This window comes from Anas platyrhynchos, chromosome 6 (assembly GCF_047663525.1).
Source record: "Anas platyrhynchos isolate ZD024472 breed Pekin duck chromosome 6, IASCAAS_PekinDuck_T2T, whole genome shotgun sequence".
Lineage (NCBI taxonomy): Eukaryota > Metazoa > Chordata > Aves > Anseriformes > Anatidae > Anas > Anas platyrhynchos.
Genome location: NC_092592.1, coordinates 17,618,905 through 17,633,482, shown reverse-complemented (window position 1 = coordinate 17,633,482; position 14,578 = coordinate 17,618,905). Strand labels below are relative to the sequence as shown.

At 38.8% G+C, this 14,578-nt stretch overlaps 1 protein-coding gene across 6 annotated transcripts in view; it reads left to right on the top strand.

The window, feature by feature from the left end:
* The window catches only part of LRMDA (leucine rich melanocyte differentiation associated), a 710,120-nt gene extending 699,036 nt beyond the window's left edge, over positions 1-11,084 (top strand). For all 6 annotated transcript variants that reach the window (XM_072039519.1, XM_072039518.1, XM_072039521.1 and 3 more), the window contains one exon: positions 9,202-11,084. In XM_072039519.1, the coding sequence (XP_071895620.1) occupies positions 9,202-9,281 (80 nt within the window). In that variant the 3' untranslated portion in view covers positions 9,282-11,084. The remainder of the gene's footprint in view (positions 1-9,201) is intronic.
* Positions 11,085-14,578: the final 3,494 nt, after the last annotated feature.

Below are 14,578 nucleotides of genomic sequence, written 5' to 3'. Positions count from 1 at the left end.
GGAAGGGAGCAAGTAATAGCATGCAAAGAAGGTTCCCTTAACTGTATCATAATGTGACAGCAGCACTATTTCATTATGCTCTTTAATTTTATTTGAGAGACTTTCTTTCCCAGCTTTAAAAATAAAAAGTAACTTGTCTTTATTTCAGATGACTCTCTTGAGAAATTTCAAACCATTTGAGCCAGACTGAGTTTTGTATGGCTTTTTTTTTTCCTGATGTGAACTCCTCCAGCAGGAACACATTTGAGATCCAAAAGCAAGTTTTACTCATGAGATGAGCCAAATTTATGTCTAAACTCTCCAGAAGGGCTCTGCTGCTCAAATTTTTTCATATAAGAATTTGTAATTTTATTGGAATGCTTGTAGACTTTCCGAACAATTATTCCAAAAGTTTGCTTTCTGCTACATAAATCACAGTACATTTGTTTAATTCTATCACAGTTACTAAAAAAGCTTACTTCCCTCTTTTTCCCCCCCTTACATTTACTTGTAATGCAATCTGCGCATGGTTAAAGTTTGTAAAGTAAAATATAATTATATTCACTTTCTGTTTTCTTAATGATCCTGTCATTCTTTATGGTTTAATTCCATTGCTGATTAATGTACATATTATTAGTAGAATGTTGCCCAAAGTCTAGAGCAGCCTATAGAAATGCCATTTTTGCATATGTTAGCCAAATTAACTGAAAATCTTGGACGTTAATATGGTGAGTGTATGCTCAACAGCTGAACTTTAATACACAGTGAGGATGGGATTTTTACAACCTCCTTGCCCACTATAGCAAAGGTATTAAAAGTGTCTCTTAACATCTTAACGTCACTTCAGTGACCACACTGGTGCATTATCAAAAGTAATAGAAAGACTGTTGAAAACAGCACTAACATTTATGTTGTGAGGGACTACAAAGTGCCACCCCAGCTGCCCTTGGAGCTGGTAGTGTGCACAGCCATCACCTCCCCCCGGACAACATTTTGAGCCTTTTGTTCAGACCATTGCCCGGTGACATCCTTCTGCAGCCATCTGTATACACAGACTGATGCTCACTGAGGTCAGTCCAGCCAGCAGTCAGGCTCCTGGGCGAAAAGCTGAAAGCTAAGACTGTATGAATATAGGCTTTGATCATGACAGAACAAGAAATTGGCTGCAAAACTAACAAACAGTATTGCTTTAATTGTCAGCGCGGCGTATTTCGCTTGCTGGTGTGGTCCGTTTTTTTAGACAAATGCATGCTGCCCTCTAGTGCTGCTGCTCTCGGCGTGGAGTTGCTGGCAGGGAGTGGCTGGTGGCTGAAAGTGCTGGTCCAGTTTGGGTACTTGGCCATCAAAAGAAGGCATTGCAGCTTTTGTGACACTGGTTGAGAGATGGAGGATGCTTAACAGATGCAACCTGATTGGCACTGGATCCTTACAGTAATTTGTTCTGCTTTTAGCCTACTGCTTTTATTTAGACCAGTACGAGAGAATGAGGTATATGCAAAAGTGTTCAAAAGACTAGAAGAACTATGAACCCATACTTCTTTTCCTCCATCCCCCTCAAGAGTGGTATTCTATATATATGAATTTAAGTATAATTTAATCTGTAATATCTGGTGTGCTGATATTTTCTGTGTATTTGGGTTTCTTTGACTGCAGTACCTCACTGAATATACAATTTATATGCCTAACTATATAAAAACATCTGCTTAAGAATGTCAGCATATTCAACAAGAAATATTTTGTTGTAAAGTCTGGATTAATTCAATCCATGACACTACCTGAGTGTAAAAACTGTAAAGACACAGTAAAGAGACAAAAGCATTTGGATTTTTTGTTTGGTAATTTTTACTTTATTTTCATTAGAGAGGCAGATGCACACACCCCCCAACATATTTCTCTGATGATGGTTACAATAAGCATGGAAAGATTCCAAAGAAATCCCAAGTGTGGGACCTTAAATTGTAACAACGATACCCAGAGGAGTACAGTACTGGTTAATGATTTAAAGTATTATGCCCTAAATGCTCCTATTTTAGCCAACAGTAAAGAATCTGTAGACAGCACATGCCTAGATCAAAGCTGATCATGTCAATGTCATTCAAGGAGGGAGAGATACCCTCCTTTCTCCCTTTTCTCCCCCCTACCCTTTTTTTAAACAAAGTATGACATCTGAGGAACAGTGTGTTGATTGTTCCACTGCCAGGACACGCATAATGGAAACATTAGCTCCAAGATAACTTTTAATCTGTCAGCCTAATGGCTCCTTAATGTGTAGAGGGCTTTAAATGTATGTCAGCCAGGGCTGTATAAAGTAATATAGTTTGTGGCCTGAATGGATCTAGATGACTCCGCACCATGACACAATATGGTTTATTATTAAGTATCAGCTCATCAGCTTATTCCCACGGACTTGGACAAGCTTCTCAATTTTCCAGTAACAGATTATGTGAGAAAAAGCTTGCAGTGCATTTTTTTTCCTTTACTCTTTTTTCTCTTACTTCCCCCTCCCTCCCCCCTTCCAAATTACAAGTTTCATCCCCAGCTGCATTGGGAGCCCTGAAGTGTATTTACAGCAGGCTGCACTTTATCACACATCAGCTTGACTGCTAGTTTACACTGAACATTTATGCAGCTCCCTTGGCCTGGGATGCAAACTTCACATCTTTATATTCCTATCACCTTCATTGCAAATTTTTCCAACATCTCCCTGTTGACTGCTTTCCTTCCCCTCCCCTACTCTCACTTCCCCCTTTTTCCCCCCTTCCTACAAACAGGCCAGTGAGACTTGACATGTCGCAGTACTTGTCTGTGCAGGATGCTTGCAATAATTCTGGGTCTTAGTTTTGCCTGCCCTGATTCCTCTCAGCTCTAGCTTAGGTGTGTAATTCCAACACCATTGCCACAGAATGGATATGGATTTCATTTTGTGCCATTCAATAATTGCTTTCAGTATGAAGGAGAGCACTTCATGCCCTGTGCTGTAGGGTGTCCAGAGGAAAATATTATCATTTTTTGGAATCCCTGTGCAGGGAGAAGAACGAAGAGGTAATTCGTCTCCCCTGAGCATGAAGGCTACCTTATTTTAGCATTGCAACCCACAAAGGGAGGGTTGTGATTAGGACAGTTGTTTCTGCTATCAAAAGGACATATTGAAAGGTACTGAGTCTTCCCATTAGGTCCTCACAAGCTGATAGGTCAAAATAGGCAAGACAAAAGAAATGGATACAGGATAGTGATGCAGACTGTAACAGATGCCTATTTTATTCTTGTGTCTTGACTCCAACCTGTAGTGGGGCATTTGGTCACAACAGACAGGTTGAGCTGAAGTGGTCAGGGATTCCTTCACATTGGCATTGACAATGGCAGCTCTTCTGTTCTTTTTCCATGTCACGTTGCAGTTTTTGAGCTTCAGCTCCTCCATACTGACAGTGGTTTGTTTGCTGTGTGGCACTGTGTTTTATCTTGACAGGGCAGGGTGAAAGCTTGCGTAGACTCTCTGTGTTTTGTACCTGGCTTCTCTGAGGAGAACTTAGTGACCCACCCAGGTGGTCCCTTACACTTTTTATTACATTACAGTTGATCTTTTCATGTTCTTGTGTCAGAAAGTTCACGGGCTGGAGCATATTCAATAGAAACTTGTTTTGTTCCACCAAAAGTAATCATGAAGAACAAAAAGCCTGTCTATAGTTCCCTCCATTCTTGCCCTACAGTAAGTTTATCATTTCAAATTTGTAATTAATTGGTCCATTTTACAGATTATGGGTCAAAAACATAACTAAAAAAGAGTTCTTTTCTGATTTTGGCTCTAATAGATCTCTAAAGGTAAATGATTTCTTGTTCCTAAATTGCTCAGACTATTGCTCTTTATAGAAATGTATTTTCTGCATTTTTACAGAAACAACTAAAAAGACCAACTACAAATGCATAAATGTGTGGAAATTAAAGCAGGTGAATGAACCTTTGAAGAGTGAGTGACTTGAACAAGCACTCAACATTTGGGGAAGGGGAGGTTCTTTTTTTTTTTTTTTTCATTTGTAAAGTATCTCCCTGCTATTACAGCCACAAGACTCAGAACTAAAAGCTAACTACTTGGGCCTAAGTCAACTTTTTGTTTATTCTTTTTTTTTTTTTTCTTCTTCTTCACTGTGAGAGATTTAGCATTTCTTCTCCCTCTAGCACCCTCCTCAGGTTCCCACCCTTGTGTGCTGTGAAGCTTTGCACAGCTTTATGCTCCCTGAATACCAGGCTGATTTACCTGAATTTGTTTTTTTGTTTGTTTGTTTGTTTTATTTACTTGCTTTTAAATAACTAGATGGTCCATTTCAATTAAGTTGTGCCAGAAATTATTTACTGAGGTTTAAAAAGTGAATATTTTGAAGGAGTATGTTTGAAAATATTTTGATGCTTTTTACAGCATTCAGGTGCTTTAATGTTTTTAATGATGATTTTAGAATAAATAGCTCAGGTATAATTATTTTTTTAAAGAGAAATTATTCTGACTATGATGACTGTGAATGTATATATAATCTAATAGTCCTGATTTAGCAGGGGGAAAAATGAGAGAACCTATGTGCTATTGAGGGTCTGTAGGATCAGGCTACTAATTTCTTGAAAAACCCTAGTGCTTCATTTCTTATAAAAAAATCAAAGTGAAATTGAAGATAAGAAATTGTCAAGTACAAAAAGTTGTTATTTACATGAAGATAAACATAAAATGAAAAAAAATTAAACTCCTGTGCAAAAGGATTTTTGTTTCAAACTAGCTTCACTTATACCCTTAGAGAAAAAAGTTTTAGTTTTAAATTGTAGCAGCTGATGGATGTGTTTTGCCTAAATCAGTAGCATTATATATATGAAACTGTTTGTAGATAGGTATTTATTCTCCTCTGAATGTTGTAGGTAGGGAATTATTTCCAGTAAAGGAAGTTCATATTAATATTTCAGGGAATTTTGCAACTTCTGTTCATTAATTGTAGGAAATGCCCAAGTGCCTATGAAAAAAATGATAATGGTATTGATATTTCATCCTGAAGGGTCTCAAAACAATTTACAGACTGGTAGTATAACCACACTGAAATGCACGCAGCTTCTTAGTGGAACATGGCAGCTGTTTAATAGCCCATAGCAAAACTATACAACAGCAGGGTGTGGAGAAAGAGATGAATATGGATCAAATACAAATTGGCAGTGGAGGATTTAGGTACCATACTCAAATTAAACTTAGGCAAAGTGGAATCCTGCTAGAATATCAAGTCTGTGTGTGAAGTACTGCACTTTATCTGACCACAGTGCCTAGTATGAGGACCTGTGGTTAACCCATGTGAAAGACAGGCAGAGGACTGTATGCTGAAATGTAATCCCTGCTGTGTACTGTAAACCAATGTGTTTGACAGACAATTTTAATTGTGAATACTTTGCTGTTTGCAGTTTCAGAGGGGTTTATTAAAAACATTTGATGTTAAAATGGGTGCCTTAGGGCAATCTTGGGCAGAAGTGGCAATGGTTTTGAGGGGGGGATGGCAAAAGTTTTGGCTTGACTACTTAGTTTTAGTAATTACTTTTAAAGAAAACTGAATGCTACTGGAGAAGGCTGTGCTGCTAGCAGCTGCCCCAGCTGTGATGGCTGAGAGGTGCTTTTTAATAGGTGCAGAGCAGTTATTTACTAGGAAAAAGTGTGAACCACGATAGACAATGAGATGCTACCAGATAACAATTCCCATATGTTTCTGTTGGCTTCATCTGAATTTGGACCTATGGCTGAGGCTGTATGATCTGTAAGTTTAGCACATCCCATTACAGCTTTTTTATCATTTTCCCTGTAATACATGAACATCTACAAACTTTTTCTACTCTAGGAAAGTGTATGGAGTTCCAACTGCACAATAGCTCTCTGCAACACATGCCCAATTTAAAAGGAGCAAACATGACTTGAACAATTTTTCATGTGCTTTAGTATGCATGTATGTATTTATTTATTTATTTGGATAATTGGGTTTTCCCTCAGCTAGGGAAAAGCTGGTGTTGCTGACATTACAATGTGTTTGTGAAAAAAGACTGATACCACAACACATGCAAGCAACTGCAAGGTCATTACTTACCCAGCATAATTAGAACATCCATTCCGAAGGGGGAAAACATTTAAAAGATAAAGGGTGAATTTAAAAATGATTTTTCCCAATGCATTTTTTTCATAATTATAGTTCTAACAGCTTGTGGTGATGGTAGAAGCAGCTACTTAAGAAAAATTAGAAGCCTCATTCAGGGAAGATGATCCCTCAAGAGACCTTGTGTTGTCATTCCTCAAGAACCATGAGCAGCAACCTCATTCAGGATGCTGTGTGTTGTTTTGATGCATAGGCTGTATACTTAGGTTATTATAACCAAGCTGGATATTTTAATTAAAAAACACCACAAAAGTCACAGATGTATTTTTTCCCCCAATTCCTCCCCTTGTCTGTGTGCAAAACCATATCCATGCTCCTGAACTGCAAGGACAAGTACAATTGCAGATGGTCAGGAGGCAAGCTGTAGATTTCCTAAATTCACATACAACATATCTTAGCATCAAAACCCTTATTGCAGCACATAAGCCTTTTGTAGTTTCTTGGTTTTCTGCAGTTGCCAAAGGGAGTGGGAAATGGAGAGGGAAAACAAAACAAAACCCAACCAGTCACCGCATTTAATTTATGAGCCAGATTATTGTTTTACAAATAACCTTCATGATAAATAAAGTCTCATGGCAACATTTTCAACTGCACTTTTATCAAGACTCTCTGAGCAGTGTGTGTAATATGCCTGGCAATCGAATCACAGCTGTGTGCCTTGGTAGGGAATCTCTGCGGAGACAACACTTCCTTAATTTAAACAATTGTAGGCTGCAGGAGTTCAAAAATTTCAGCTGACTTTAACTGTCACTAGCCCAAGCACCTTTATCCCCAGGCGAGCAGCAGCAGCTGGATTTCATTTCCTGCTGCCAGACTGTCCGACATCTTTGCTGAACATCCCAGGAACCGAGCGTCTTTACTTTAAGGATTTTATTCAAGGTGACAGCTCCTCACACTTTAGCGTTCAGATCACCTCAAGTAGCTGAGATATCAGTGAAAATGAGAGCACTTCTCCAGCAAACTCCAAATTTAGATTGACTGAGGTTATCCTTAGGCCTGTAGACCCAACCTCTGTGACAGAACAGGCCTGCCAGTAACTTTAAAACTACAGTGGAGTTTGTAATGATGTCTGGGGAGAAATATTCTGCCGGAGCAGTGGAGAATACTATAAGCGATAGGAAATGATGTCAGATTTAGTTAGGGCTGGAGACAGCGCTGGAATATACTTGGCATAATATGGCACCGGTATCTCTGTCAGCATCTCTGTTTTCTGTCACCGCACACAATTCGGGGCCTGTCTGTAGTCCTGACAGTGTCTTTTCAGATCAGGTTATTGCCAACTCGGAGACTCGCTCAGCGCAACACCATACAGCCCCCTTTGTTTGAAGTCTGCCCTTTTGTCGTTAATGCACTTGATGTCTATTTAAATCTGACGGTGAATGCAGTATCTGTTTTCCTGTCAAGAGATCATTGACAATATTAATACCTCATGTCCTTGCCTCATTTTCTAAGCGCTGACACCTAGCTACAGTCTCCAGCATTCATCAAACAGCACTCTCTCACCAGCATCTCTATAAACAGTCTCGCTTCCAGTCCTCAAGAAATGCGGCAGACCTCAAACAAGACTTTTATCAATGCCAGTGAAAAAGGGCTCTGAAGAATGCCGTTAATAAACTGTTTGTATCCTTTACATTTAGAGCTCTAAATGGTCTTGTTTCCAATCTAATGCCTGCTGCAGTTTGACTTGGAATATCGTCTGTTTAGGGGTAAAAGCTGGCTTTTCGTTAGACGCTTGCTTAGGGACGATAACATCACCCTTTGAATGTGGAACCTACTCCACTACAGAAATTATGGAAATTGAAATTATTGAAGAAAGCTTTGTGGAGAAGGGGAGTGGCACCAAACACTGCACTTGTCCCCATTTTTTCCTCTTCTGAAGAGGAATATGTTTTTCACAGTGAATGATGGGAGTATCTTTTTTTGTTGTTTTGTTTTGTTTTCCATAGGAATGGGTTACCATGATGCTTTAGAAAGAAAGAAGAGCATGGTTTGACATTAATCTTCCACATCCCATGCCTTCCAAGGCTTTAGTTGCTTAGCTAGCACACATGGCACTGGAAACATAGATGCAGAATATAAAAGCTTGTATATCTGATTCATACTGCAAGTGAGTACATTTCCTGCTGTGTGAGTCCTGGCAAGCCAGAACTGAAATGAATTGAGGATCATGCTCCTTCCTAATCTTTACCCTTTACGTAAGGCAATGATTGTCTCCTTTCTAGGTTATATGTGCCCTTATGGGGGTGAACTACGTACTTCAGCGACAGCTGTGTCAGACGCTCCCAAGATAGGAGAGACTTTTTCACCTTTCTTCTGTGCATGGGAAATGACTTTAATTTGACTATATGTGCCTGGGGGCACAAAGAACAGCTCTGCTAGTAAAATTTAGCATCTTTGAGGATGTTCACAGGTGGGATGTGACTGTGAACTTACGCTTTCACATACCACTTAGTACCACCAGAGGGGATGCTTTTGAATAACGTAGTGAGATCTGCAGGTATATATGTCTCACCCACAGCAGTAAAGGCTTTGTCAGGCATCTTGCCTCCTGTACACACTGAGAATAATGTGCCTTTTCTCTCAAAAGAAGCGTTCTTGGTAATTTTTGAAGTCATCCTCTATATGTAACAATATTTAGCATAATTAACACTTTAATTGTTTTTAATCATCAGGAATACCATGTAAACACATAGTAGGGAGATTGCAGACAGTACAAACTGTAAGTCCCATCCAGACTCCCTGTTTTTAAAAAATGGTCAAGGGTTACTGTGATTTAAAATACAGCCTATGATGTTCTAGTGTGATGTCATTCCATTTTTGAAGACATTTACAGGTATTTGTTTAACAAGATAGCTCACGCAGGTATATGAACATAAGTTTTCCTAGTGGATTAAAAGCTGATTGTTGAAACGGTAATACTGAATATTTCCAACGTACAAACTTCCTTTTTCAGTACGACAAGAGAACTGTTCCTCCCCCTCCTTCAAATTTCCTTGTTTGTGTGCCTCTGAATGTTGTGCCACCGCTTTCCTAATTGTAATTCATTTCCTGTTTCCTGTAGGCATTTTGGGAAAATGTCGCTACATTTACTATGGAAAGCATTCCGAAGGCAACAGATTCATCAGAGATGACCAGCTGTAGAACACAACGCTCTTTCGTGCCTCTTCAGTCCCTCCACATGAGAAGCACAAATTGCATCTAAATTTTAAGCATGTAACTAAAGTCCTCTAGTGCCTTCTGCTGACTTTGCCAAGCCTGTCAAGATCATCCTTCTATCTTAGTCTGAGTAGCCACATAGAGATTGACATGATTGCCTTTAAGCAGGTCCCATCCACCAGTGTGACAGACAGCTGCAGCCGAGCACCCGGCCTGACAGGAGGAGCACCGTGATGGATTGCCTGGTCCAATTGCTGCTTGCAGAAGAGCAGGGGTCACACCTGGGGCTTCAGTGAGCATGCTCCATCGGTCGACGCCTTAGCAAAAGCAGCACGTTTATCTCCTGCTTGCCTGTTGAGCGAGGGTGGCTGGCGATATCGAAGTGTTTATAAAAGAGAGAGGCTATAATTTCAGATGAAAAAGCCCCTTATCTGTTCTAAGTTTTTTCCCTGTGAATTAAGTGCTTGTGTTTCTATCATCTCCTACATGCTCACACAAATCCTCTTCATAGAGCACATTTGGTTTTTCCACAATATGGATTATTGTTTCTTTCAACAGGAAAAAAAAAATACTGAAAATATTTCAGCTATGCAAAGTACTATCAGTGTGTATTTTTGATTACATGCAAAGGAAAAGGGTTTAAACAACTTCACAGACTAAATTTGCTCATTACTAAATTACATCTCAACATTTGCTTACTCTGACCTTCAGAAAAATGGGTCATTTTTAACACTGTAGTAGTTGCACAAGGTTGTCTGTCTACTTGGAAAAAGCCCTCAATTATGATATTGACAGTGTGCATTATTCCTGGTTTATTGCACAAGATAGTTTTAACTTGTGTAGAGAGTACATTTTGAATGAAATGCTTAAATTTGGAATGAGAAAAGAGCTTAAAAAGAGGGATATAAAATAAAATTGCCACCAGATGGGTATGATTACTCAGATGGGAAAAAAGACAATAAAAGTAACTGGTGGAATTAACATAATTAACAGCTTTACTAGTATATTCTAGAGAAAAATTCTGATTAATACCTTTTGAATTCTACCTAGGAAGGACTACTGTCAGGTTTTCAGTGAAAAAACAAGAATGTGTAGCATATTTCTTGCTTGTTTATGAAACAAGTTGGACATGCTTAAAATCATGAACTTCTTACTGTGAAAGAAAGATCACAATGCCTAACAAATACATCATGTTAAACACTGCTAGTTACGATGTGAGTGACCTAGGAATATGCAAAAATTCTGCCCTCTGTTCCAAACCTATCCATATTGGTCCTAGTTGAGAGTCATCGTTGTCTGGCTGTTCTTGGTTTGTTTGAAATTACTTGATGCTCCTAATTTAGAAGTTGCCTAATGTTTTTGGCCATTGTCATGGCTGGTGTTGCATGCAGAAGTGGAACATGGAAGCCACTTGTAATACCTCTACTAACGTCATAGATGGTTACCAAGAAATGAGAATTCACCTTAGAAATCCTGGGAGATATTAGATAAAGGAAAAAAAAAAGCCTTTTTTTTTTGTTTTTCTCTCCACAAAAATAATTATTAGAAGTATGTAGGGCACTTGTCTTCTCTCTTGGTTACCAGAATAACAACAATTCTAGTTTGTTCATAATATTTTGTCTGTTTTGAAGCCTCCACATGCTTTGGCTGTGGCATATTATAGGCAGCAGGGTTCTGCTGGGTGTTGAGAATAACCTCATGTCACTTTCAGTCTGGTTGCATGTATGTTCTTGTCTTTATGAAAGGCTTTAACCCTGCCTCAAACAATAAACAGCACTTGCAAACTGACCGTATGATTTTTCCATCTTTATTTTGCTTGTTTACTTTTCCTAATGTCAAAACCATTTGTATCATTTTTAGGAGTGTTTTGTTCCATGCAAGGCTTTGGAGGCAAAAAATATTTTTGGAATGAGGGATGTGATCACAGTCTCGTCCATTTTGGTTTCTTTTTTCACTTGGAGGATTATATACCTATAGTTAAATATGATAAAGCCCTAATTACAAGATGCTCAAAGGGAATTGAAATTAAATGTCACTGATTCTGGAAAAGCAAAAGGATAATATATGAATAATTATTTTATATTGCTAACAAGTGTTAGGGTATTGTTTAAAAACTAGTGTGTGCATGGTTGTTTATTGCTGTTTATAAAACAACATTCTTTTTTAGCATGTGGAGCATTTTCAAGTATCTTTGCTTCTTTTGGTGTTGTAATCCACTGGTTAGCCTAAGTGGGTTTAGCTAAAGAGAAGTGGGCATAAAGAAGAGTTGAAGACATATTTGAACACCTGCCTCTTGAATGCCTCAATGCTGCAGTGGAAATTCATAACAGATACAAAATATAAATACCTAAAAATGTGCCTTGCCATATATGCATTTAACATTTGTAAAGCTCTTCACTTTTTTTTTTTTTTTTCCTCACATTGTACAGTGTCAGAAGATAGATTTATTCTGTATGGACTATAAAGAAAGCTTGAGCAAAAGTCATTTCTTAAAAGCCACACAACCAGCAAATCACGAACACACACCAAAATAAAATAATAAAAAGAAACAAAATATTGTCCATTGTTATGGAAAATTATCTTCAGTAATCTGCTGGACCTTTATGCTGGACATTGTACAAGCTTTCAAGTTTTTTGATCCTTTGTAAGTACAATTACTGTTAAGATAATTCAGGAGAAATACCAGTTCATTTGGCAGCATACTAATAAATATTTATAGTGCAAACTGTGCATATGAAGTTATACTAGTGCTCCTCTGTTTAGTACAATTGCTTATTTTGAAGAGTCACTGAATTTCATCCAAACACACTGAAGTTGTTGAACGTTGCAAAGTTACTGTTACAGTCTGCTGTTTATCTCAGTCTGAGGTGTACCTCTTCTAATCTGGACAGGGAGGCTTTCCATCCAATTTCTCCGTGTTACCTGGCCCCTAGGAGTGCTTAGGTTTAAGGAGGACACACTTGCATGAAGGACAGCAACATGTACAGGTGTCCTGCCAGCAACTACCCTGTGTTGTCCTTCTGTTAGAGTATCAGATGAGCAACCTCTGCACCCTCTTTTGTAATGGAAAGGCTTCTCATAAAAAACAAACAAACAAACAAACAAACAAACAACAACAAAAAAAAACCAGCTGCTCTTGTTATCCTTTTCCAAATTTTTCTTAAAACTGTTTTTGTCCATAATACCTACAAATAACTTCACAATAGTTTCCTGTGACAACAGCTTCCATGCTGGGAGGGTGTTTTCTGCTCTTTCTGAGCTTTTTCTGCTGGTCAGTTCCCATCTGTTGTTTCTTGTGTGAGACTGAAGTTCTGTGCGGGTGAGAGCATGTACATGAGTATATGTCAAGGGATATCCTCAGCAGTGCTGGGGGCACAGTGTCATCTCCTGTCCTCAAGAAAGGGACAGGCTGCTCGTCCAGCCTGCATCTGCATTTATGGCCAGTTGTACTATGTAAGCTTTAAAGCTGTTAAGACTTGACAAGCTGAGAGGCAAAATGAAGATAGTTCTCTCCTTCTTCTGCTTCGAGGTGAGGGGATAGCATTTCTAGGTCTTCTGGGGAAGAATATGTGCTGCACAAACCAACCCTGAAGCCCGTTAGTTGTGACCGCATGGTATTGCCATGGCCTCTGTTACCTTTGCAGCTAGCAGGTCCCCAGATACCTAAGTGGTCTTACTGGATTGAAATAAAAATCTTAGCTCATGCTTGAGTAGCTCTGCTAAATAAATAGTGTAGGCCCAGCTCTACCATCTTATTTTAGATAAGACTCCTGCCAATATCCCAGTATTTGTTTTTATTTGAATAAAAGGTGCTTAATCAAGGCTGATGGGTCATAATAAGGGAAGCTAACACTGAGAATTTTGTAAATCACTGGATATTGGTCTTATGCTGTTTCCATTTAAGTCAGAAGAAAGAAGCAAACCTGCCTGTGCTTTTGAAATTTCTTTCTTCAAATTACAGGGTTCGCTTGCTGCCAGTGGGTGTATTAATATTTTTTTTTCCTGTCAACCATACGAGCATGTTGGGAAATGTTTACCACCAGCAGAGCTTTGCTAGGTGTAGCCTATATGGGGAGGTTCTGAATCAGCCCATTTTATACTGACTCAGACTGAGCCTTACCATATATTTCTACTTTAAGTGGTGTGATAGCTGTCACAGGAGCCTCTGCTTGCCCAGTTGGGGAGGTTTCCTTTTTTTTTGTTTTGTTTTGTTTTCCTATTACTCTGTGTACATCCGTCTGTCTGTCTGCTTTGTTAAATGGTTGGCATATGTGAAAGAAAGAGGTGAATTTCAGTTTTTCAGAGGTGTAGCTGTATAGGCAAGATTGTGGCTGGATGTTTGGCACGTTCTAAGTAGCCATTTGCAGGATTAGTCTGGGGAATTTGACAGTGAATCAGGTGATATCAAGTCAGGTCTTACATGCCTTGCCAGCTGTTGTCCTCTATTCCTGAAGATCTCTAGCTGTGTCTGCCTCAATTGCCATGTCATTGCTCTGCAAGCAAGTGATGGCGTGAAATAGGTAAGTGCTCCCATTTTCTTTTTAAAGTGAAATTTCTGCTTCACTGCTTGTGGTATAAGAATTGAAATGCCTAGTTTGCTTTTTCAGCGTTTTTATATACACACCTGGTAACCATTACATCTCACTGCCTAGTCTACTTTTGCTGTTTAGTTAAAATTTGTTTTCTGTATTCGTTTCTACATATAGTAATGGGAATAAAAGAAAACAAGATATGATTGTGAGAAGACAACCATCTACTGTGGGACCATGGCTACACTAACAATTTCAAATAATGCCCAACAGTTGGGCATTATTATATATACAAGCAAGTCTGAAGGTCTTGAAGGACCAAGCTGGTTTATGCCTTCTTGGTTTGAACCTACTTGAAGTTAACCTGTGACTGTGAGTAACTGATATAGCCTTTGATTTCCTTATGCCACTCTGGCAGTATTAAGTGGTTAAAGAGTGTTGTCCTTTCTACAGCTAATGCTCTATTTTACTTGTAATATGACCAGAAAAGCCTACAGAGATCTCAGATTATCTGAGAGTTCAACCCAAGTAAAGTGGCTTCTTCCAGTAACTTATAACTTGTTCTTAAGGAGTATTAAGAGTATTTTCTTTGGCATTTGTTATGTGAGAATGTGCAGGATACAGCCAGCACTCCTATTTCATCAAATCTGTTTGAATTAATATGTTTTCTGTATGTGGAACTAAAAGAGCTGAATCTTTCTTAAAGTTACCTTTTAGGTTAGGTGACTCTGATGGACTTGCCTCTGGTGGTGT